The sequence below is a fragment of the Macaca nemestrina genome, chromosome 2, assembly GCF_043159975.1.
Source record: "Macaca nemestrina isolate mMacNem1 chromosome 2, mMacNem.hap1, whole genome shotgun sequence".
In the NCBI taxonomy this organism is placed as follows: domain Eukaryota; kingdom Metazoa; phylum Chordata; class Mammalia; order Primates; family Cercopithecidae; genus Macaca; species Macaca nemestrina.
The window spans coordinates 18,821,734-18,847,767 of NC_092126.1; the positions used below are offsets into that span (position 1 = coordinate 18,821,734).

The 26,034-nt window shown below is 37.8% G+C and overlaps 1 protein-coding gene and 1 long non-coding RNA gene across 14 annotated transcripts in view; one reads left to right on the forward strand and one right to left on the reverse strand.

Annotated features, from left to right (window-relative positions):
• The window catches only part of LOC105470974 (RNA binding motif single stranded interacting protein 3), a 1,471,638-nt gene that overhangs the window by 733,260 nt on the left and 712,344 nt on the right, over window positions 1-26,034 (reverse strand). For 2 of the 13 annotated variants that reach the window (XM_011723338.3, XM_071090777.1), the window contains exon 1: window positions 9,450-10,280. The exons of 5 other annotated variants lie outside the window; for them this stretch is intronic. In XM_011723338.3, the coding sequence (XP_011721640.1) occupies window positions 9,450-9,524 (75 nt within the window). In that variant the 5' untranslated portion in view covers window positions 9,525-10,280. Of the gene's footprint in view, window positions 1-9,449; window positions 10,284-26,034 lie in introns of those variants that run through there. 6 more of the 13 variants (XM_011723337.3, XM_071090778.1, XM_011723340.3 and 3 more) reach the window with 5 other exon arrangements.
• Window positions 1-26,034, forward strand: part of LOC105470969 (uncharacterized) — a 39,652-nt gene that overhangs the window by 13,074 nt on the left and 544 nt on the right. The window contains exons 3-5 of the long non-coding RNA XR_980905.3: window positions 119-193; window positions 16,839-16,940; window positions 19,253-19,436. This is a non-coding gene — a long non-coding RNA (uncharacterized lncRNA). The remainder of the gene's footprint in view (window positions 1-118; window positions 194-16,838; window positions 16,941-19,252; window positions 19,437-26,034) is intronic.

Genomic DNA, 26,034 nt, shown 5'->3' on the forward strand with positions numbered 1-26,034 from the left:
GGACGTGGGATGGAGGCCTCAAAAAGTATCTGTTGTTACAGGAAATAGGAAAACTTGAAGAGAAGTTCCTTAATGTTCTTTCATCTGTTCCCACTGGCCTTTTCTTGTGTTTTTCCAGCTCAACAACAAAGTTAAACATGAGTCTGAAAGAGAAACTTCCATTGCTTACATGAAGCCAAATTGTCCTAAGCAGGTAAATCATAAAGTTTAAAAGTACTGGTTAATTGTTTGAAATAAATTGAGAAAAGGATATCAGAGTTCTGTTCTTTCCAGGATTCTCTACCTACCTTAGACTAAAAATGCAACATTCTTGTTTCTAAAGATGCAGCCTGAATTGGTGTACATTGGTAATGGACAGGAGACCAGGGTTAATCCATGAACTGTCACCACCCTCCAAGGGTAGTTCCCACCAAGTTAAAGAAAATAAAATGTTGTTTTCTTATCTTTCAAGAAGAAATTAAAGGCCATAGGTCTGTCACATATTTATTTGTTGAGTATCCCAGAAAACAATCTCTGAAATTTTACATAAATATGGAGATGAGATGAATTATTAGCAAACAAAGTCACCAAAATTATTCCAAGTCTCTTAAATACTTCAAATACTTCACCTACTCAAAACTAGTTAAAAAATATATTTGCTTGAATTCTAAGTTACTTAATTGTAAGTTATATATTGGGTGTCAGAATACGATTTATATGCTTGACAAGTGTTAAAAGAAGCAACATGAGAATTTACAGACATCAACAATAGCTTCAAATATGACTCACATACATAAGGAAAGCATTCAATATATTTTAACCAGTTCCAGAAAACCAGATAGCTAGTATTGTTTTCCATTTCACTTTTTATTAAATGGTCATCAATCAGTGAAAATGACTAAGTAGCAGTACACAGGATTAAAAAGCAATAAGATGTCTCTAAAAAATCCTTATTAAACTCTATGCATGATCAATATTCAGCTTGAAAATTATCAGCTAAGAGTGGGAGGAACACAAGATCATTTGCATCTAGCATATTGAATGTAATATATACCACCTTCTTAACCTCACAATATAATGATAGGAAAGTTAAGTCTAAAAGAAGTTTAAAAATCAGCTCCTAAAACTATTATTATCAATATTTAAAATATTGTTAGATTTACTTTTCTCCTATTATACCTTTCTTGCCGCACAACAGGAAAGGGCACTATTAGGGTGCCCTTGACTAATAAGGTATGTAGTCGAGTCTCACTTTTGTATTTATCATTCATGAAACAAAATTCAGGGTTCCATTTACTTTTTATCTTCCTTGAGAATTTGATATATTTTCTTTAAGTCTTTGCATATGTCTATATTTGGATTCTTTATGCTTTTATAATATTAGGAACATAATTCCCTGTTTTAACCATTTGATGTATTATAAACATTCCCCCATCACTAAATATTCTTCTACAACATAATTTTCAATGATTATGTGGTGAAGAGCTATGCTTCAGCAAATAGAAATGGCTTTTACACATTTGAGGAGCTCCTAAACTCTCTTCTGTGTTAAAGACAGACTACCCGTCTCAGAGCTGAGTCTGTAATAAAGTAAATAAAAACATGCACTTGGGTTTCAGAAATGATAACATTGCTACTTATTTATGAACCACCCTCTCTTAACAGCTCAGCAACTTCATGCCTTCCATAGCAGAGGCCACTATGATATATTGTTGAGGTCAGGGTTATTTCATTCATTTCGCAAATGAATAAATGAACACACAGACTGATATGAATAGAAACTCATTTTCCTAAATGATTATCTTCCTTGTTTTATACTCCAAATATACTCAGAGAAGCAAGCCTAACAGCAACTTATGGACTAAGTGATATGAAAATAATGTATGATTTTTCAAAGTTTAAATAATAATTTAAAATTGTATATGTCATTTGCTTTCATTAATTCAGCTAACAGGAACTTTTTGAAAAACAAGAAGGGAATCTTAAAAGAAAAAGTAGAAAAGATAATATTCTTGTTTCTATGTTCTTGGGAAGTTATTTCCCTCCTACAATACCCTATACTGTAGTAACCACAGTATTCAGTTCCCACGTTTTCTAGGCTACTATTCTGAGACTCAGAGATTGTAGGTTTTGCAGATTTGTAGGTTTTGGATCCAGTCGAAATAATATTTCATTAATTGTTATATTTACACCGAGTACTTATAATCATTCATGAAACTAAGGTTGTCAGTATTTTAATGTGGCAATTCTAGTCTCCTTCATTACCTCAACTGGTTTAGCCAAACATGCAGAACCACTTAGCTCCACACCACCTGCAGACAGGAAGTTAAATGTGGAAAAGTATAGCATCATACTATCGCAATTAGGTTTTTGGATACACCTTAATTTTACCCACTCAGAAGAAAAATTGTAACCACCACAACAAAGCAGGAAAAGATCATGATTAAAGAACGTCTGTCATTTTGTTCCACTCCTGGGAACTGCTATCCACCCACTCCCAAGTGATGGACATGTTTCTCTCAGTGCACTGGATTTAGATGTATAAAAGGATGAAGACAGTTATATTTTTCAAATCACCAGAGAGCCAATAAAGCAGCATTTGATCTGCTCTGTGGAAAGCATCTGGGAACCAAAGAAAAACTCATGAATGACACAAAACCGAGGTCACCTGAAGACACCACTAAGATACCAAAGCAGGCTCAGCTATCTCACAATGGAAGGGATCCTAGTGAAGGAATCCAACCTAGAAACCAATGCATTGACATACAAATCAGATAATTCCACCACATAAGGATAGGGTCTATTATCTTTCCTTTATTATCTATACTTTTGAAATTTGTTATTTATTAGGAATTGGTTTTGAATTATTAAAATTTTATTCCTGATTCCACATAATATATACTCCCTGATTAATCAACCTACAGGGATAAAACAAAACATTTTTAGTGAGACCAGATTATCTGCCAGTATCAACTTAAAAGAAAAAATAAAAACAAAACCAAGCAAAATTTAACTCATCTCAGTCCTCCCCTCTCTTTTTCTTTTTAAAATTACTTTTGTCTAAAATCTGAAATCTAAAAATAGACAATTCCATGAGCTTTTTCAAGACCCTGAAAACAATCACATATGAATAGTGGTGATGATTAGTATGACTAATCCTATAGATTTATTATTTCTAGGAAGCTAGAGGTTATTAGTTTTTATTAACAAATATTATTTCAAAAATACTGTATTAAATCACCTCATAAAAACCAGACACCTCTTTATGATAACATCTCTGTTACAGAAATAGAAGCAGAAGTTGTATGTCCTTGTGTAGCTTTGTAATTTTTAACACTGGTAAGAAAAGAGCAATATTTATATAACATTGAATAGCATCATATATCCAAATATCTTTAAAAAGCAATATACTGCTGCCGATTTTGCCATCTGTAAGTTGCTGATTCTTATTGTCTGATACTCTTCTTTAGATATAAATGGGCTGAAGGTTTTCTTACAATTGTTCCATAAAGTAGTAAAAAAAAATTATAATTTCAAAACAGAAATGAGAAAGTCACTTTTGCTTTTTGAATGTGCGCTCAATGGGAATAATTTTCATTCTTCCACTTGAATTGGTTTCAGTTCTATTCAGCACCTATGTGTTTTCTAATTGAATGGCATGATCCACTCCATATTTTAAAAATGGTATTATATGTCTGTTTCCGTTTTCCGAGAGGATATTTTCTAAGCTCATCCAAAATAGTTCAACATTTTCCCACTACTGCAAAAAATAGCAACACACGTATTACACCACATGAATACATTTTCGCTTTTGGTCTCCCTTCAGTTCCATCTGCACTCTTGCTGTGCAACAGCTATAGCATAAAAACGTCTATTCTCACATGCTTTTGATATTACACTATTTAATCACATACAGCTGTGGCTTATGAGACTGTTACAAAACAATTTCAATGTAGTACTTGAAGCCAATTTTGAATAAACATCAACCATTTACTCTGAATAAAAAGTTTGACATTAAAAAAGTTTTATTTTAAAAGAAAGTACTTTTTTTGTTGTTGTTTTGGTTTGTTTTTAGAATTTGGCATAGACATAATTGTGACTGAACTCTCTCTCTGCCAAAAGACTGATAATGTCAAAAAGGGTTGTGTAAAATCTTATTAGTGCAAAAATGAAGTTTTCCAGAAATCCTGAAGCCAGAAAGACCTGGAAAGAACTTGCATCCTCCCTTCTATATTGTGTCCCTCCCTGCAAATGACCCCACCCCCAGCCCTCAGATACATTTTATTACTTCATGTAAATAATTCTGTGCTGTAATTTTGTGCTATATTTTTCCAAATTGAAAGAAAGTGAAAGGAAAATGCTTTAGAAAGATGCTGCTAAATATACATGATATTTTCCTTATGTTTGACTCCATTCTGGAGAAAAGAAAATACCATGAACTTTTTTCTTTTCTACTCCTTTTAAGTAGGCACCAAACTTAGTGTTGTAAAAACAATGTCTATATCATGGAAAAAAAAAAATAGCAAAACATGCATTGGAATTGTATCCAATCCCACTGATAATGAAGGCTTGGGGGAGTTAAGGGAAAAAAAAAACAAAACTGAGAAACAAGAATGGCCCCTTCCTTCTATTTTCCTCTTATTTGAAACCAATTAAAAATTCTATACAGTCTAAAGTGAGACAAACAGGATTTATCATAGTTTCACGCTATCATAGTTTCATGCTATTGTATTACCCCCTTGAAGCAAAAGAAAATATCTGTAGTTGTACCTAAAAATTCCATCGCTGGAAGATTTTAGAAAACCAGTTTTGTATGTTTCAGGCTTTCAAAGGAAAACAGAACTTTGGAGTTTTCAAGGCTGTTTTAAAACAACTGGCACGTTACCAACTCTGGATATCAATGCAAATCTGAGGCAGGAAGTACTAAGGAAATTCTAAACTCATTCCCTCCCTCTGCAAGATTTTCTACATTTTCATGTGTAAGGAGTGTGTTACAGGGTTGTTTTGTTTTGCTTTTGAAGGATCTGTACATTCACATCTTTAAGAATATCCTTCGCCCCATAGAAGCCTCTCTTCCTTCACTTACTTGTGTTTTCAAGTGTTTGCTCATTCTATGGCACAATCAATTGTGCTTCAGCTAGACTTTTAGAGACGGGTGGCTGCAGATGGTTGAATATTCAGCCTGAAATCAATGTGCAGTTGATTAATTACTCCTTACCTGGCCCCTTCTTCATACCAGGCTCTAAACACAATCTGAGTACCACCAGTCAAAGAAATTCTGTTTAGGTCCACTAGTCTGAACCCCTTTCTTCAAGACCTTCTGGGGGAACCGGACGACCAAAGAAGGGAATTCAGTAAACTCATGTGAGAGCAACATCATTAGAAACTGTGCACTGGATTGGTAGAAACATAGTGAACTGGTAAGGGTGTGGAAAAGGAAGAAAGGAGAAACTCGCTGTGTATGCTTAGGTGACTTTTTAAGTTTTATGAAGATGACTAAAGTTTTCCAAATATATGTGAGAGAAGTATCTATTTCTCAGCTGGAAAAAAAATCAATTCACCAGGCCGTAACCAGGTTTTCTTCTTTTAAGCTTACCTAGTTCAACGAAATTTTTTTCAAGAACCCCCTACTCCCCACTCCCACACCTTTCCCCCCATCCCCCCATCCCTGCACCTTCCCCCCGCACCCCACCCCCACCTGGTAAGTACCTCAAAAATTCAGAATGAAATTCACCTGGAATCTCATAATTCAACAGCAACAGGTTGCTTTTTTTTTCGGAAAGGGTGATAAAATATATGAAAAATGTTGGATTACAACTAATCAAACATTTTATATTTTGTCATTAAGCTAATGAACTATTTTTTGAGCCCCCTTTCTCTAAAACTTGCTGATTATTCTGGTTGTCCCTTCCAAACAGCAAATTTGCCTTGATAAACTATTTTTTTCATCCAGCTGTTTTTTATTTAAATATTATAAGATGTCACTAAGATTTCTTCATTATTCCTTAACCAAAGTAATGTTCCTCCTTGAAATTGCTTCTTTTGGTAGGAAAAAAAAAATTCATCAAAAAGAAAATTGACAAATGACAATGTTTTAAAGATGTGAGGTGTGAAAGAGGGAGCATAGGATGATAATATTGTTACACATTATAGCTACGAGTCAACCACTGGCTTTTCATCTTAACTTACATGTATATTTTTCTAATATAAAACATTTTAAGGATTTGAAAAATTATTTGAAGGAGCATCAACATTTATTTTTAAAGAGGCAAAGTTGAGAGATTGGTTGCAATGCAATGTTAAATAACAGGAGCAGAGAAGGCAGGGAAGTGTCACAAGTTCTTCTAAAACTTTACTATGTATTCCAGGGAATGGAAACATCTGCATTTATTTCTTTTTTTTTTTTTTTTTTTTTTGAGACGGAGTCTCGCTCTGTCGCCCAGGCTGGAGTGCAGTGGCCGGATCTCAGCTCACTGCAAGCTCCGCCTCCCGGGTTCACGCCATTCTCCGGCCTCAGCCTCCCGAGTAGCTGGGACTACAGGCGCCCGCCACCTCGCCCGGCTAGTTTTTTTGTATTTCTTAATAGAGACGGGGTTTCACCGTGTTAGCCAGGATGGTCTCGATCTCCTGACCTCGTGATCCGCCCATCTCGGCCTCCCAAAGTGCTGGGATTACAGGCTTGAGCCACCGCGCCCGGCCTGCATTTATTTCTTAAATCTCATTTTCATTTTGTTTTATCATTAAAAAATAGCAGAGGTATTTATCATTACATAAGAAGAAAGAGTTCAGCATGTGTGCATTCTCTGAAATAATATAGTAACAAACATTTCAATCCTTTAAAATCCCATGAAGATTTTCCCCCCAAAAAACTAATGATAGCAAACAGCCTTTATGGATTGGCAGGAAGAAAACCCACCTCAATTAAGAGAAAAATTTAAGATATGTTATCACCAGAATGTGATTTTGACCTACCGTAGAATTCTATTTTCATCAAATATAAGTGTTCTTGATATATCAGCATCATTTAAAATAGTTATGAATTTAAAATTAGATTATAACTCTAAGCCAAGGCTACAAAGAGTGGATTTTATGAATTCCACCCAGGTTTACCAAATGAATATAAGCAGCATGTACTTCATTTAAAATTATTATAAATTATATTTTGAGGTATAAGTGTAAAAGGAACAAAAAGAGATATGGAAATAACCTAATTGTTTTCCTGTTACACTGAAACATGATGGTGCTTCATTGTATACTGTTAACCCTGTCAGAAACTCCCCAGCACCCCCATTTTAAAATATGATTGCACATTGACTCTTCACCTCATTTCCTCTCTATGCAAGTTTCAAAACAGGGCACGTTTTCACATCTTCAGCTTCCAGAAATGCTATTAATGTCTGTCATTTCAGAGCCACCATAACAATATAGGACAACTTCAAAGCATTGTCAACGTTTTACAACATAATAATCAATATGAACTACCATGATAGGCAAAGTAGCTGATCTTATATTCCCTACTATCCTGATCTGATTATCCAAATATCAACATAGAATGCCTAATGGATCTAACTCTTTAAAAATGTTCCAGAAGTTGATGGCGTTGGCTAGCCTGAGAGTAACAAGATCCAGATGCTGCCTGTCTATACAACACTAAATTACATAGAACTCCAAAGCAGATATCTAAAATCTCCCTATTTTTCAGGCTCTTCTCTTTTCCCTCACTACTCCACTCTCCCTCTTTAACCCCCATCTTTCTCTCTCTCACACACACACTTTCTACTAGTATAGCTCATCCAGCATCCTGTGCCTTTGAAAAAAATGTGCATAACATTCACTATTTCCTGTTAGTAATAGGTTAAAAGAGGTCTCAAACAGAAAAACAATTATGTTATTCATTTCAATCTAAAGTTTCTTTTCTGAATATACACCATAGTAGAAAACAAGAACCCAAAACAAACTATAATTTTTGAAATGAGTAAAAGGGATGGAATGTCTGATATTTTTCATGCAGCCTTTGAGTTTATTGTTTTTGTTTCGTTGAGGGATGAGAAATGACTGTAAATTTTCCCCTTTTAACTTGTCCTTGCTCTGCCATTTCCTTGACGAATGGCAGGCAGCATTCTCTACCTAACACCCCCAAAGAGTTAAAACTCGAGGCACCAAGCAGGAGGGCTAGTCTATTTAAGCATCAGCAGCACAAACTAAATGCTCACAAAGGCAAATAGCAGTGTGAGTCCACCTTGGAGGGGCAGGGTGGATTATAAAGCAATTGAAAAAGAAATAAATAAAGCAACAATCTTTCATATAATACTGAAAGTCAGCTTGCCAGTCTGGTATACAAATAGGCATTGTTGGATGAGACAAAATAAATGAGACATAACTACAGCATGAATTACCAAACCCTAATCACATCACCGAGTCCTGGTGACAGCACAGATCATTCAGGCATGCCTTGTTCACTCTCGGCATATTTATTTATTAAGGAGATGGTAGAGTCTGGCTAATGCTAATGCAACACAAAGTAATTATCACCCATAGTCTCGAGGTGGTCACTCCGCTAACATGTTTTCCCCTAATCAAGTCCAATGTAATTGACAAATTGGAGCAGTGATTTCACACCTGAGAGTCTTACATGTCTTAACTGCAGGATAAAGTTCAGGGTAGGTACTGCCCACTGCTTACTTACGTGGGCTTGCCTCTGGGCCCCTAATGGTCATTTGAGCACACACACATAAAGCCTAAAGTATTTAACCAATTCAGGTCCAACTATTATCAGTTACATTTCATTCCTTTTCAAGACTCAGGCCTCCTCATGGCAGCTACACAGAAAACTAGATCTTCTAAAAGTAAAGAACATGTATTGTAAAGCTCCGAATGCAGTCTATAGCATGCTGATCATCTTCAATATAAAATAAAATATGCAAGGCAAATTAAAAACAAAAATAAACAAACTCTCAGAGACTCTGGTAGGAGCCCTATACCTTCTCACACCCTTTTTTCATTCTATACTCTGTGATTAAAAGTTTGAGTTACCCCCACCCTGGCACGTCCTATCCAGTAAGAAAAACCCTTTAGAGCCACAAACAAAGAACAGCTCACCAGAAAAGCCCCTGAAATTATATTCTCGTGCCTGATAATCACTGTTGTGATCTGCTTTCTAAAATCCGTGCCCATCTGCAAAAGACTTTCCTGATATCAGGACCATTTATGCTGCCAAATAACAACAAAGGAAACTGAACTCAAGTGAAACTATTATCTCTCCTTAAAGAGAAAGCTACAATTCGGGGTTTGCTGCTTTCTTCTTAGGTCTTCTTCTGCCTCATTAACTCCATTGGTATGTCACTAATTTCAAAGAAGCAGGAAGAAGTGATGGGGGTGGGGGTTAACTAATAATTCACACGCCTGTCTGTTTCCCATCCCAAGTACAGAAGGATACCACACTGATTGCCAGACGGTGGGTGAAGCCATACCTTGGTTTGGAGATAATGAGGATAGTAGTAAGTGTACTGGGGGTACATTTGTGGCTGATCCAGGCGTTTGCCCATGTAGCTGGAATCTTTATCTCCGAGGCAGGGAACTGGATGACAGGGTATAGTACCCCAGGCCGAGCTTCCTCTTAAACCACTATTCCTGACAGTCCCGGTGACTGATGAGGCTTGAGACTCCACCACTCGCTAGTTCCAACACAGCAAGATTTTTTTAAAAAAACAAAACAAAACAAAACAAAACAAAAAACACACACCAAAGGAAAAAAAAAAAAGGTGAGGAGTGAGATCTGTAGAAAAACACCCACACACAGCCTTCCCAGATCTTGCCTGGCTTCCCCCAGCTGCCGGGGTCCACTTGGGATGAGGCAGTTTGTTCTCTAACCGGGCTGTCTGTAGTGATGTCAATTGCCAGCGTTCGTAAAGGGGGAAAAAATCAAAGTCCTTTTAACACAACACCAAATCCTTGCAGATCAGCTTCCTGTCTCCTGGTTGTCTCCTTCCCCACCTTAAAGAAAAAGAAAAAAAGAGAGAGAAAGAGAAAGAAAGAAAAATAAAAAAAAGAAAGAAAAAGAAAAAAAAAAGAAAAAGAAAAGGGAAAAAGAAAAAAAAAAGGAAAAAAAAAAGGAGAAAAAAAAAAAAAAATCTTGTACAGCTTAGTTGCTGCTGTCTCCCTCCCAGAGTGACATGGTGTTCGGGGCTTGTCCTGTCCTTTCATTCACTTCCCCTCCTTCCAGCCGGTGGGTGGAACCGAGAGAGCCTCTCCAGGGAGCAGCGTACGCAGTCCAGAAGGCTGCAGTATTTCCTCCAAGAAAAAAAAAAAAAAAAAAAAAAAAAAAAAAGGCTGCTTCAACCCCTGCTGCAAGCAAAGTTCCGATTCCCTCTGCTGGCTATCTCGAATAGCAAGCGATTTTTGCAGCAACGCTGCTGCCGCTGGAACTGAACCTGAAGAACTCAAATGCGGGCGGTGGATTATTTCTTATCCGTCCTCCATCTACCCCACACAAGAGCTGCTTTTTGTTCCTCTTTTTGCCAAGTTCCGAGGTAAGCCACCCTGCTGAACAAAACACAGAAGAGAGGGAAGAGAGGACGAAAGAAGGAAGGAGGAGAAAGGAAAAGAAATAAAGGCAGAGGAACTAACCTTGCTGGTTAAAGGGGAAAAAAGTAAGTCCCGGATGCTTTCAAAATCTGTTAACACACTAGAGCCAGACGCATCCAAGAGCTGATTGAGAAACTAACCTTTTACTACCTGGAAAACCCGGTGGATACTAAGTATTGAAGAAATTTTGGAGTCTACTCCAGGACTACTGTTAATGCCACATGTCATCAGGTTGGACTGATCAACTGAATATATCAAAAATAATAACCCTTTTTATTACATCCATTTTGTAAAAAAAAAAAAAAAAAGAAAAGAAAAAGAAAAGACATGACCCCTTAGGTTTATCAGATTTTTTTTTACAAATAAAATATGTTTCTCCCATTGTCTCTCTCTTTATGATTATTTTGATGCACTGATGCTTTAATCACTTTACATCTAAAAAAAAAAAAAAGAACAAAAATCATAATTACTTGGCGGAGTTTTTTCCCACCAATGATAATATTCTGTCATGTCTATCAGCTGCTACATTATAATACAAATTGTTTCAGAGAAAATATATTTCCTTAAAGGGCCCCTTTTCAAGGCGGGCGAGGCTAAAATTAGATGTGCCAGCTGTGTTTTGCTGCGAGTGCTCACGCATGCCCAAAGCGTGGGCAGACCAGTACTGAGCTCTTTTCTACTTTGTCAAGTCGGCTCTGTTCTCCTGAGCCCAGAGTCGCCTATTAAGATAAAAAGTCCCTGGTACAAATCCAGCTTCCTAGTCAAGAAGAACAGAGAATTTGGGCTCGGTGCACACATGGTGTCCATCCACATACAAGCCGCACCACCCCTGAAGCAACTGGCTTCCACCGAGGGGAACTGGTTTCTGGAAGCTGTGTGAGTTCATACGTGTTCCTTGGATACAAATAAGGATGGCAGATAAATAGTTTTATGTTTTACTTTTGACAAGAATAACAATCAGAAGGAAGGAAGGATGGAGGGTGAGAGGGTAAGAGAGTTAGGAGGCCCTGACAACATGGTGACTGAGAATATTAAATCAACCCCACCTATCTCTTAAATGTGTTATTTGGGGCCTCAGTTGTCCCATCGATAAAATAGAAATACTGCCAACTCTCCTGGCTGAAGGCAGCACGCTGAATCAGATACTTAAAATGACACTGATTTAAAAAGCCTCCAGTGGCGTCACATTTCTCAAACAATAAAGTCCTGACTCTTTGGAATAGTTTTCAGGACACTTGAGGAGCTGTCTGGCCCTGGCTTTCTACTCTAGTCTCGGACCTTCAACTCTGCCCCTCACATCCTACACCGGAGTCACTCTGAGCTACTTTCAGGACAGGAACAGGCTCTTAGAGCCTTCTGTCATTCCCTCTTCCTGGAGTGCTCTCCCAACTCCATCTCCACCTCTCTTACCCTTAAGCCTGTCCTTCAGGTCTCAGTATGGATATCATCTCCTCACAGTAGCTTTCTCTAAACCCTTCCTTCTCTGCTGCACTTTCTATTTGCCCTCATAGAAGGCTTATTCTACATGTATTTGCATGCTTATTGTTTGTTTCTTCCAAGATGTTCTAAACTCTAGGAGAGCAGGTCACATCGTTCTCATTTGCCTTTATATTTCCAAAAGCTTGCATAGAGTTGAGCACAAAATGGGTGTTCAGTAAATGTCTGAAGAACAACATGTTAAACATAATAAATAATTTTTCAACCTGACTTACATCCCTTTTTCAGTACATTTCAGTCCCTTTTACAGTCAAGAATTGACCTGGGTGCAGGATATAGAGGTACATAAATCAGAATAAGGTCCTTCTTTCATCGAGTTTGTATTTAGCGGGCAGGGGGAGGGGGGACAAACAAAGGGATAAACAAGTAAATAGGCAGTATAATGTCAGGAAATACATAGTGCTGTAAGGAAATATGAAAGAGAGTAAAGAGAAACAAAGTCACAGAGATTCTACTTTAAACAAGATAGGAAAATGCTCTCCAAGGAACAGCCTTGGAAAATGCTTTCCTAAGGTCAAAGCGAGGGTGTGAACCATTCTCTGGGTGTTATGCACTGTGAGAATACTTAGTGTTAATGCCTTGGATCCCATCCAGACTGCCTGGGTTCCAATCCTGCCTCTTCTGCATTCATCTCCCTCAGTTTCTTCATCCATGAAATATCACTATTCACTTCATACATTTATTTTGAGAACCAACCCAGATAAACACATGAAGCTTTTAAAACACCTTGTAACATGTTGGATCTGCCTAACAAATGCCAGCCTGCATATGGGGGAAAAGCATCCCAGTCATAGGGAACAGTAAGTACAGAATGGCCTGCAGTGGGACTGTGTCTTTGGAATGTGCAAGATCTGGCACAGAGAGGCTGAAATGAAGCAAGAAAGGAGTAAAGACCATAAAATGGGGTTAGGGAGGTACCCTTGGGCCAGATCATATAAACCTTAGTAAAGAACTAATATAGAAGCTAAATAACTGATATTTAACAGTACAGCAAGGACTCTATCCAAATATTCAGATTCTACATCTAGTCATCTTCAACTATAGAATGCTGTCATTTAAACAACCTACTAATGTTCCTCCAAGTTCTGTCTCGTAACACCAAAACCCAAGATTGCTTTGGCCAATTCTGTCACCATGGGCAAAGGTGGTCTTTTATTAATACATGGTCTAGATACTCCTTAAAGGGAAAAGAATACTGTCTTATTTACAAATGAAAGGCCAAATAAATAACTCCTCAGCCAAAACTGATATAGCCCATTATCTGTAAAGTTCCCAGCGTGTGTTGATGCTATCAGCAATTTCTACACAAAATTGTTACTTTTTTAAATGCTATTTGATTTCATCGGATTATTGTAACGTTTTAGGCATAAATTGTCATTAGCTTAAAAACCTTCATTGCACCTTTAAAGCTTTTCTTAAGTAATGCAAAGTAGGTTTACCACCTGTGGGAATTGTAAAACCTGTGTTTTTATTTTTTATTTTCTTCCCTCAGAGACACCAGTAGCCATGGCAATTCAGGAGGCAAGATACATCAGAAATAGTTTTTATATCATTTCTGCTCTGTTGGAGCAGTAGCCCTTTCCATTTAAGTGATCAAGTTAAGGTAGGAGGTAGCTGGTTTAAGGCATTCTCTAAATCAGAAGACAGCTGCGTCCCATTTGCCAACTAACCAACAAATTTCATACAAATCCAAGAACAGTAAACTGCATCAAAGGGCATAGATTCTCACTGAGTCACATGATTCACAGAACAGACAGAAGAGGCACTGATTGATTGATTTTTATTTTTTATTATTTTTTGAGATGGAGACTTGCTCTGTTGCCAAGGCTGAAGGTCAGTGGTGCAATGTCAGCTCACTGCAACCTCTGTCTCCCAGATTCAAGTGTTTCTCCTGCCTCAGCCTCCCAAGTAGCTGGGATTACAGGCACCCACTACCAGGCCAGGGTAATTTTTATATTTTTAGTAGAGATGGGGTTTTGTCATGTTGGCCAGATTGATCTCAAACTCCTAACCTCAGGTGATCCACCTGTCTCGGCCTCCCAAAGTGCTGGGATTACAGGCTTGAGCCACCATGCCCGGCTGAGGCACTGATGTAGGACAAGTTTTTGACTAAGGGGCCTGAGATGATGCCTCAGACCTGCCATTGGGAAATGGGGAAGCGATGGCACCAAAATGCTGAAATGAAGGTCACCTGGGTAGAGATGAGGACGCTCTTCCAGTTCGCTCTTGACGTATCCACTCAGAGAATAACTGAGTCCTTTGTTTAGATGATTTGTGTCTTAAATTATAATGATTTAGTCAAGGTTGGGCTTAGTGCCTCACACCTGTAATCCTAGCACTTTGGGAGGCCAAGGCGGGTGGATCACCTGAGGTCAGAAGTTTGAGACCAGCCTGATCAACATGGTGAAACCCCGTCTTTACTAAAAACACAAAAATTAGCCTGGCATGGTGGTGCATGCCTGTAATTCCAGCTAGTTGGGAGGCTGAGGCAGGAGAATCACTTGAACCTGGGAGGCAGAGGTTGTAGAGAGCCAAGACTGCACCATTGCACTCCTGCTTGGGTGACAGGAGGGAAACTCTATCTCAAAAACAAAATAAAATAAAATAAAATAAAATAAAATAAAAAGATTTAGTCAAAAGCAAGAGAAAAGAACAGAAGTCTAAAGACAAACCATAATTCTACTACCCTAAAAACTACATACATACCCTTCTATCTTTAAGAAGGACATGCATGACCTTGAAAGAAATTTTTTAGATCTTGGCATTTTATGCCCACTTAATTTAACTTTATGAAATCCCTCTCCAACACAGCAGTTGTCAAAGGAATGTTAAACATAAAAGTTGTTTAAAAAAAAAAAAAAAGATAAAATGGTAGATTTCAAATTCCAACATTAAGGTACTGTTACAACTTTTTATTATCTCAGCAGAATATTTATCAATAGTTTAGGAAAACACTCAAGACAAATTAGGAGAGACAACTAGTGATTCAAGTGTGTGTGGTCCAAATTTAAACAATAGTTGAATATAAAAATATTAATGTAAAGATGATTAAAATTGGCCTTGAAAGACAATATCAAACCTCAGGACAAAATTATACCATAATTTAGTTTGAGACATTTAATCAGGTAGAAAAGCAAGAAGAATTTAAAACAATGAGAATTATTAATTTCTACAGAGTTTTATTGAATACTTACTTTGTGCCTAAATAATCGAGGGTACCAATATAAATACTATTGTCCCTGTCCTCAAATGGATTTAACAACTCTATATTTCTAAACACCAGCCATTCATGGATAATCTTTGTTTTTTTCTCATATCTGAGAACCAATTTGTAGCAATAGTTATTAAATAGTTTTCTTTAAATTGACTTAATTTTTTTCTGAAGTATGTACTTTGTTAGAAAGCAAAAATGCCCATGAAGGCTTATGTCTATTTTTCTTCTATTATCTTTGCAAAAACTACACAGCCTGTATCCTCTGTTTATATTTCCATTTTTCATAGCATTTAATACTTGTAGTAGGGACATCCAGTTCTTTGTTACCACGGGGAGTACCAAGATTCACACTTTCTCACTCCACTGAAAGTAGGCCTGGCCATGTGACTTGCCAAAGCCAATAAAACATGAAGCAGCAGTGACACATGTAAAGACGTTTAGCTGCTGCTGTTTGATTCTTCTCTAGTGGAAGCACGTGCTGACATGAAGGAGCCATAAGAAAGGAGCATCCTGGAAAGCTGAGGGCAGCAAGTTTGGATAGCTGCCTGGACTAGCCGCTGTGGACTTCTCATAATCAAGAAATAAACCTTTGCTACAGTGTGCTAGTAAAATGTGGTGATTGTTACCACAGATTATCCTAGGCCACCTGTTTAATACAGCAATACTTATAATTTGGTTATACATTTTTGGTTTTCTTATTTGGCTATTTCTCCCGCTAATATCTAAGCTCCACAGGGCAATGAATTTATTTAACACATTATATTCTGACACACAGAACAGTCCTTGGGATTTAATACACTCTTAATATTTCTTAAATAAATAAATGGAGTAGTTCCCTCTTATTCATAGGGGATACGTTCCAAGACTCCCAATGGACGCCTGAAATCTTGGATAGTACTGAATCCTATATATAATGTTTTTTTTCCTAGGCATACATATGTATGACAGATTTATTTATTAACTAGGCACAATATGAGAATAACAACAATAATAATACAAAAGATAATTTTAACAATATACTGTAGTAAAAGTTATATGAGTCTCTCTGTCTCTCAAAATGTTATACTCTACTACTGGTAACTGAAACCTGAAGCCACGGAAACAAAACTGGGAAGAAGCTACAGGGGCAGGAAACTACTGTAAATGGTTTCTCTAAAATCATCTCATTTATGTGCTAGTGGTTAATGGACACTATTTGGTGAAAAAATAAAAGGGTAAATGAGGCTTATGCCCAAAAGGTAAAAAAATGTTAGATTTTCTGGGAGGAGCACTGTTAAAAGTATTAGGTATTCTGAAGAGGGAAAGGTTTTTGTACACTGACTGTTAAAAATGGGTACTGGAGTTGATGAGCTAAAAAACCAAAAAGTTAGAGTGTTATGAACTGAATGCTTGTATCCTCCCCAAACTCATGTGTTGAAATTCTAACCCCAGTGTGATGGTATTAGCAAGTGGGACCCTTGGGAGATAATTCGGTCAGTAGAGCAGAGGCTTCATGAATAGGATTAGTGTCTTTACAAGGGGAGACAGTGAAGAGGTGATCTCTCTTTCCTCTCTGCCATGTGAGGATACAATGAGAAGACCTGCCATCTGCAAACCCGGAAGCAAGCCCTCATCAGACACCAGGTCTGCTGCCGCCATGACGTTGGACTTCTCAGCCTCTAGAACTGTGAGAAATACATGTTTGTTGCTTAAGCCACTCAGTCTATGGTAATTTGTTATAGCAGCCTGAACTAATTGAAACAAAAAAGAAAAATATACATTAAAAGACGGCCTACTACACAGTATATACTACTAGGAATATAAATGTTTCCTCAATAAATATTCACAAGTACCTGGGAAATAGGTACGATTTTTCACTCTTTACAAGAGAGAAAATTGAGAGGAAGAGGATGTAACTACCCTATCCAAGTTTTCCAGTCACAACATGGTAGAGGAATAATCCTGACTCATGTCTGTATAGGGCCCACAGGCTTAGTCCTCAGCATCATCTGATGGCAATCTTAAATGCTTTATTTGAAAATTGGATAAGATAACCTTCGTGTTTAAAATGGAAAAACAGTATAAATAAAAGTCCTAAATAAGTCAATTGTGTCTGCATGGAGACAGACAGAAAACTGGAAAGAAAGAGCATGGCTTTTTATCACATAGCATAAACTCTGTTTGGATGACAAATGTGATGGTTAATTGAACCTGTCAACCTGGCATAGCTATGGTGCCAGTTGTGTGGTCATCCACTAGTCTAAGTGTTGCTGTGAGGTATTTTTTAAATGTGGTAAACATTTAAATTAGGGCACTTTGAGTAAAGCAGATTACCCTTCGTAATGTAGGTGTGACTCATCGGTCAGTTGAAGGCCTTAAGAATAAAGACCAAGATCTTTAGAGAAGGAAAAAATTCTGCTCCCAGGCTGCTTTTGAACTCAAGACTCTTTACCAACTCTTCCCCAGGTCTCCAGCCTGCTGGCTCGCCCTGAAGGTTATTGTGGGGACCCTCTAGCTCCCACAATAATTGTGTGAACCAATTCCTTGAAATCTTTCACATATATATATATATTATATATATGAAGTATAGTTCCACTACTTTGGAAAATCCTAATATAATGAAAGATAAATAAGGCAGCTATAAAAGTCAGTGAGATGGACACTCTAATATATTCCTAATAAATGTCTATAATGCTTCTAATATAATTTAAACAAAATATACAGTCTTAAAGATCATTTTCCAGTCATTTCAGTTCTAAGAATCTAAAATAGATCACCAGATAACATTTTAAGTGTAAGTAGTTGGAGTAACCTGATGCCCAGGCCCAGCAGGTTGGTTAAATAAGTCACCAATGAATAGATTATGATTCAACCATTGAAATGATACTGAGAAAACATTTATCAATATGGAAAATGTTCAGGTTGAATGATGAATGGAAAAAAATCAGAATATAATATTATACATGCAGATTTTCAACTATGAAATACAAAGAGAATGGAAGAACAATACCAAAATAACCACGGTGAAATTTTTCCTCTGTGGTTAGTTATTTTGTGATTTTACTTTTCTTTTTGATAAATTTTGGCATTTTCTAATTTATCTTAAAATGAACATATTATTTCACTATTTAAAGTAAACATTATTTTAAAAGAAATTTTAGGATAAGTATATTCCAAAGCATAGATTTTTATTATTATGTGAGAAGACATTTTTAAAAGCCCAGAGGTGACAGAAAAATAAATTGTATGTGTACTGTAGTAATTTCATCTCTATCTGAACCAAACATCAGTTTAAGAAAAGTTTGTCTTTCTTTAAAATCTGGGAGCATTAGTTCTACATCCAAATGATGTCAAAATTCTCATTTAAGACATAAAGACAAATATCACTTAATGATATAATAACAGCTACCAATGAATGGCAAAGGATAAGTCTTTGAAAGGTTTAAACCTGCATAAATATGCAACATTTTCACTTTTAACATTCTAATTCTACCTTTGCACTTGATATAGTTTGGATATTTGTCCCTGCCCAAATGTCCTGTTGAATTGTAATCCCCAGTGGGGCATGGTGGTAGATGTTTGAATCATCAGGGCTGATCCCTCAAGGCTTGGTACTGTCTTCATGATAGTGAGTTCTCACAAGATCTGGTCATTTAAAAGTGTGTGGCATCTCTTACTCCATACTTTTGATTCTACTTTTGCCATGTGATGTGCCTACTCCTTCTTTGCCATCCACTATGATTGTAAGCTCCTTGAAGTTTCCCCAGAAGCTGATGACAGACCTGTTTCCTATACAGCCTGCAGAATCATGAACTAATTAAGCATATTTTCTCTATAAATTACCCAGTCTCTGGTATTTCCTTATAGCAATACAAGAACAGCCTAATATAGGACTTTTGCCATGTACTTCTCACTAAACTTACATTTTTTCAAATATTGATACATCTCTTGACAGTTTATTTATAATGTGTTATAAGAATGGTGGGTTTTTTTTTTCAGTCTCTCACTATGCCTTCTGTATGTTTTGATACCACGAATTCCACTACTTGTAGCCCATTGAGTGAATTTTGTCCTGATGGAGGTGGTAGGTTCCAAGCAGTCCTTCTCACAAGCATGCCTTCTACCATGATTAGTACCATCAGCGGAGCAGTGCATTAGAAAACATGAAACTGAAAGCCTCAAGGTAGGGAAAAATATGTAACTTCTTTGCTGCGAGGGAAACACATTTTTTCTGAAAGAAATACCTTCACTTTTATTGACTTCTAGCTTCCAGCTGCCAATAGCTAAGCAAATATGGTCGATATGGCTAGATTTGATTTGGCAGGGTCAATTCTTCTCCCCAGAAAAATGTAGAGTGGCAGAAGTTCATGCCAAAAGGCTAGTAATTAGAATTGCACATAAAATACAGGACAGCTGATTAAATTTGAATTTCAAAAAATAATAAGTTTTAAAATATAAGTATGTCTAAAATATTACATATGGTATGCCTCAAAAAAATTTGAACCATACTTATAAAAATTATTCATTGCTTGTCTGAGATTCAAATTTAGCTGGGTATTTTGTATGTTTACAGCCTAAATCTGGCCACCCTACTCCCAACTGATGTACTGAGACACTTTATAGGCCTTTCAGAGGACACAGAGGATTTGACGGAGTCTCTAAATTGAATGACAATTGACAATGGTTAATATTTTCTATCCTTTTTACACTTAAACTGTGTAAACCAAAAGTGTCCCCAAATTAACTGCCCTTTAAGAGAGACTTAAACCACCAGTGGTGTTTCTGATATAAAGCGATACGGTATTCCAGGAGCTCTGTTTTTGTTACAGTTTTAAGCTGATGTCTTTCCTTTTGGCATGATGGAAAATTTAAACTGTTTTCTTAAATTGTTATTCAACACAACAAAGTACTATCTAGAATGACAGAAGTCCAGATCCCCGTCCCTGATATCAGAAACGTACAGTTTAGAGAGACCAGAAAAATATGCAAAACAGAACAGAAAAGGAGATGAAGGGCAATGCTTCCCAAACTGTGGTCCGCAGACAAGTGCTGACTGGCAGACTTACACATCCCTGACCAGTGAGTATAGGGATAAAGAATTCATGTCTAGCAACTTTATGGCCATTTGTCTAAAGAACTGTTTGTCTCTTGTCTATAAGTAATAAAGGTTGGACTTGGATTTTGGAAGTCTGCTTTGTGCTTTTTCACTTTCTAGTAATTTTCATTCTATTTTTACAAAAATATCAGCTGGGGTCAATTAGGGATTAAAAACACTAGTCTTTCACCACTGACAGAAAAGTGCTGAAACTTCTCTTATTTTCATTTTTACACTTCTAGTGGTAAAAAAGTTGCATTGATGTGTTTTCTTAAATAAAAAATTAATTTTTTAAATTTTTGTGGGTAGACAGGTGTATATACTTATGGGGTACATGAGATATCCAATTACATTTAAAAAATTATTTTAAAATATCCAGTTATTATTAACTATAATCAACTTATTGTTCTATAAAATAGTAGGTCTTGTGTTTTCTGATCACAGTACAAAGAGTAAACCCACATGAACTACAAAGAAAAAATTTAATTTCCTCACATTTACTTTACTTGTTTTCTTAACTCTGTTTTCTTTGTCTAGTCCTCAGTCTCTAAGCTACACCACATCTTCCTGACCCCGAGGAAGAAATTTAAGAGTATCAAACCCAAAATCAGGACATGCAGGGTTTCTTGGCTGTAAGTGACTGTCCCTGGCAATATCAGTCCCCCAGCTGGAGCCTCAGTTGCCCTGTGTGTAAAATGCAGGTTGTACTTAGTCATTGAAGGTCACCTTCTGATTCCAAGAGTCCTGGATGGCTACAATACACTTGCTATTAAACTAAGATGAGCTTGTGTCTCTCTGCCTACAAGGGTACACTCACTGGCCCCAGGGGGTGGCTGGCGAGGCTCACATCAGCAACATGAGACTGTCGCACCTGAGCCAGAGGGTTTGCCAGACTCCTACTCCTTCCCAGCAGCTTTACACCCGACACCAAAAAAAAAAAAAAAAAAGCACCACAAATTATGTTTTGCCTTGTAGAGATGACACCCCCGTGAACAGCACTAAATCGTGGCCATACAGTTCGCCTGACCCTTATGCCAGTGCCTCAAAAACAGTTAAACCCTTGGTAGTCCAGATGCTCCATCCGTCCCACCAGGGCTTCAGTATTCTCGATGTTTATGTTCATTATGCAGTCAGGAAATGTAATTATTCTTTTTTCTTTAAGTAAGTTTATGACCGAAGGTAATGGGGGCACATAAATGGACTGACTGTTTACTGAGACTCATAAATGCTAAGAACACAGACAAATAATTGTCACTGGAGATTTGTTCCTGTAGTGTGGAATCTTTGCTTTTAGCAATTTCACTACTAAAAGTTTACCCACCTTGAGGAGAATTATTTAGCAGGAAATAAAACTTAGCACCTATTTCATTCCCTGCTCCTACAACTCTCATCCTTTCAGAAAATCAGCTTTCACATAAAATATGCAGAAGGTAGCTTGTTATATAGGGCTGGTAAAGCTAAGAGGTAATTAGTACAAGCTAAACCTCTAAAGAATGCCAAGTTTTAACATTTGCGAGTTCTGGATCAACCTTAACTAACATGTTCTCTGTTTTCCTCTGTGAGAGATGTACTCTGGTACTCACCAATTAACAAGAATCAAAAACAGAAATGTTAAGAAATGTGTTCTGTCCAACTGGTAAAAATGTGGCAAAGGTTAGCATTTAGCAAGTATGATGAAATGCTTGTACCTCTTAAGAGTTCAGAACAGTATCCATTTATGGCCAGGATGGGTTGTACTGAGCTCATTTTAGGAGGTTTTCTGGGAATGTTTACTACTGTGTGGTAGAGAAACCAGTATGAATGTGAGGCCCCTGAGACTTTGGGACTCCTGTTTATTTTATTTTATTTTGTTTGTTACTTTTTGTAGAGATGAGGTTTCATTATGTTGCTCGGGCTGGTCTCAAACCCCTGGCCTCAAGTGATCCTCCCACTTCAGCCTCCCAAAGCACTAGATTACAGGCATGAGCCACCACCCTGGTCTTGACTCTTGATCTTAACTGCCATAGTGATGAGTAAAAGGTGACATTATTGGGGGAAGGAGACAGTGAGAGACCCAGCCTGGAGATAGCCTGCCTCTGACCTCTTCCTTCTCATAGTGGGCAGCTGCATTAAATTTGACAGTTAAACGTGTCTCACCCCTTCCAGCTGGGGCCACTCTCTCATATTCCCCCACATGCAGCCTCTTAGCCAGCAAAGAGTGCAAAGTGAACCACCCTAACAAAAAAAGAAAAAAAAAATTGTTTTCTTTTGATACTGACTAAGATTTATTACCCAGGTCACTCTTTTCCTTCCTCTTTCCATCCAACGGGAAAGAGATGTGAGAGTTTTTCAGGATTAGCAATGTGCTCTCAAATAGCAACTTGCAGGGACGGTACAGAGAAGATTCCCTGGCACCCACTTTGGGGTGTGACATGTGGGAACCCGAGGCCACCATATCTTCAAAAGGCAGCAGCTGGAAAAGAAGGTGTCTGGCCCAGAGGTGCCTCCATTATTCCTCCCTTGGGCTGGAAATGTTGGGTTCTTAGTTCCCAAAAAAGGCAAATTCTTGAGAGGGATCAATAAAAGAAAGTCAGTTTATTTGCTCAATGTGATGGACATGGATTCCCCCCAAGCCATGATCTAGTGTGAAATGCTTTATTCATTTATTTCTAAAGGGCTGTGCGGACCTTATGCCAATACTCGGGTTTACAAGGGTACAAAGACCAAGATAAATTCATCTATTCCCTCACCAGTCATCCTCCCGGGAGAAAGGTACAAATGTTACCAAGGACAGGGATTACAGGCAGAAGATCCCTGTAACAAATGGACCTGCAGAGTCTATGGTTCTGATGTATAGTTGTCACACAGGAACTAGTCAAGGCCTGTACAACAACAGCTTCTTTATTTTTGCTGCAAACTCTAAAAATTAGCTTATTTTTCTGGTAAAGAAACAATGCTTATGTCAAGGCCCCTAGAAAAATCGAATGGTGTTGTTTCATAAGCTCATAATGGAAGGCTCTATCCATTATACACAGGGATAAATGTATTGGATTCAATATGTTTGGTTTGGGAAATCTCTTTTTGTCACTTCCAGTATAACCAATTGTCCATTATAGCATGTCTTTGCTAAGAGTAGCTGATGTAGAAATATTTAACCACCCCATCCATAAACATTTCTTTTCTCCCAGAGCAGGCAAGGGCTGAGCTTCTCAAGGCCCTAATATTATTTATTTTCCAGAGAAGGGATATGATTTTTATACCAGGTGCAGTTTTCCTTTGGTATATTTTAAATTTTCTGCTTTGGAAATGATTCCTAAAGCTAAGATTCTGACCACTTGCCCTCAATAAATATCTGGTGAACCTTTTCCCCAACAGATGGGAAGGGCCTCCTGATATGCCCCTGGCCTAATTTCAATTTGGGTAATTGCATTCTGTCGACTTGAAATTTCCTCACCAGTTTCATCTGCCTGGGATATGATGTCCCATTCTTGGTGCTGAACTGCCTGGCGTGCCGTTGGAGACTGGGAACAGCTGGTGCATTCCACCCCAGAAGTGAATGCATTTTCGTGGCAGGTGCAAAGGTTTTCTTCTGCAGAATACAAATTGTGCCCTAGGAATAAGCTTCATGAATGCTTTTTATTTTTGCAATAAATATAGGTACCAGAAAACCAGAAATATAAAAGTATCAAAAGCATAAATATGAATTGGGAGAAAAATAAGAAAAATACACTTCACTGAAGCCAATATATAGTGTGATCCTTTATACTCCATAAATCTTAAAGTGCCTCTAAGTTTGAATTTGGATAATAAGGATAAATAATTCACATGATGCAGGCAATCATTACTCTGCCAATGTATACATATTACACAGTTGTACACACACACATATATGTATATGTGTGTGTGTGTCCCAACTCTTACCTGCTGAGAGCCTTCATCAGTATGGAATAAAATTGCTTTCCCCATGAAACCTCACTAGGCATCCTATGCATGCCTCAGTACAGTAGGTCACACATTTAATTTTAAGGATATTATTTGCTGTACTAAAGTAGAATCTTAAAAGGGATCCTATCCATTTCTGTTTCCCCAGTACCTAGAACTTAATACTCAATAAATGAATTAAAATATAGACTACATAGGCCAAATCCAATTTGTCCCAGCTCTGACTCCCAAAATGCTATTTCTAAGGGATGTAAATCACCAGGATCTCTAGTAGCCCATGTCACATCCCCTTGGCCACTTTAGCTCTAGGGAACAGCTCCATGAAAGCATAGCCTCACCTTGCGTAAAGTACCCTACCTCAAGCAAAGGCCACATAGTGTTCTATTTCTGTCCCAGGACCTTCTCCCAGAGTTAGTTTTCAGAGATGCTGGATACCTGGGTAGAGTGTAGCCTGAAACTAGAGAGCAATTGCACCAATGCAGCACCAAAGAGTGTACAAAAGGAGCTGGTGGGGAAATGGGCCTGTTTCGCAGCCTGCAGGCCGACAACTCTGGGAGTCCTCTGCACCTTCTCTGGAAGTTTCAATGACACTGGACCCCCATGACCAACTTTAGGTTTTTGTTTTGGTTTGGTTTTTGCTGAAAATCTTTTAGCAGTGACTTTGACAACACACTATTATATGGGATTGTCCTCCTTCCACCATCCCCACTCACTATCTCCTACTTCAGGACATCACATCCCAAGCAAACTATCTGTACCCATGTCTTTTCCTCAGACACTGATTTTAGAGTAACCTAAACTGTGACAACTTGGGACATCACTATGCTGATAGTCACACTAGTAGACTGTCCCCATAAAAACACATAGTATGCCTGTTCAGCCACCATTTCATTTTCTTTCCTATCATGAAACAGATAAACAATATGCCAAGAGTGCTCTGTTACATACAGGCTGACAGATTATATGCTATGCTTATGCCAGGAAATAGGAAGAACAAGACTGCTGCAATGTGTATTCTGAAATACTAAATGTTAGCTCTAAATGTTGTGTTTTACCAATGACTCAGCAATTATTTTCAAAGTCTTATAACTAGCGGAAAAGTCTAGATTCTGCCTTATTTTAGCCTCTGCAGGTCACCATACATTAGCTTAGAGGCCCCAAGCCCCTGTGTGACTCAAGCTGACTTGAATTCAAATTTGTACTATGCAGCAATCCTGGCGATATCATCTGCATGCTCAGCCTCATGCTGCCTTAGCCCTGGGGATAGAAAAATATTTATGCAGTAAAACTTGTCAGTACCATTCTTGTTTTGTGTGGATCATCAGTAGGTAGTGTTATAACCTAAGAGAAAGGTCTTATGAAGTCCATAGTCCACCATTTTAAGCCTATGCAGTTTACGAAAGTTAGGGCAGCCTAAGAAGGCCAGGCTACCCCTGAGTTGACAGTTGTATATTCACTGTAGGGAGAGCCTGTTGGCCCCATGAGATAGAGAAAGGCAGTGAATGGGTGAACTGCAGAGAATCTCATCAGTTCTTTGGAACAATTTAGACATCCAACTTCCATGAAGTATTCAAACTGAGGCTAGAATCTGACTTAGGAGCTGGACTGGGGCAAAGGTTAACTGAGGGCCTCTCTCAGTTTCAGAAAAAGGACTCTCAGACTTTAAAAACTCTATAAGAGAAGGCCTGCAGGACACCTGAGATCATCTTTCTTTGATTTTTGAAAAATTGTTAATTTTTACTTGACTGTAGAAGCTCTACTTTAC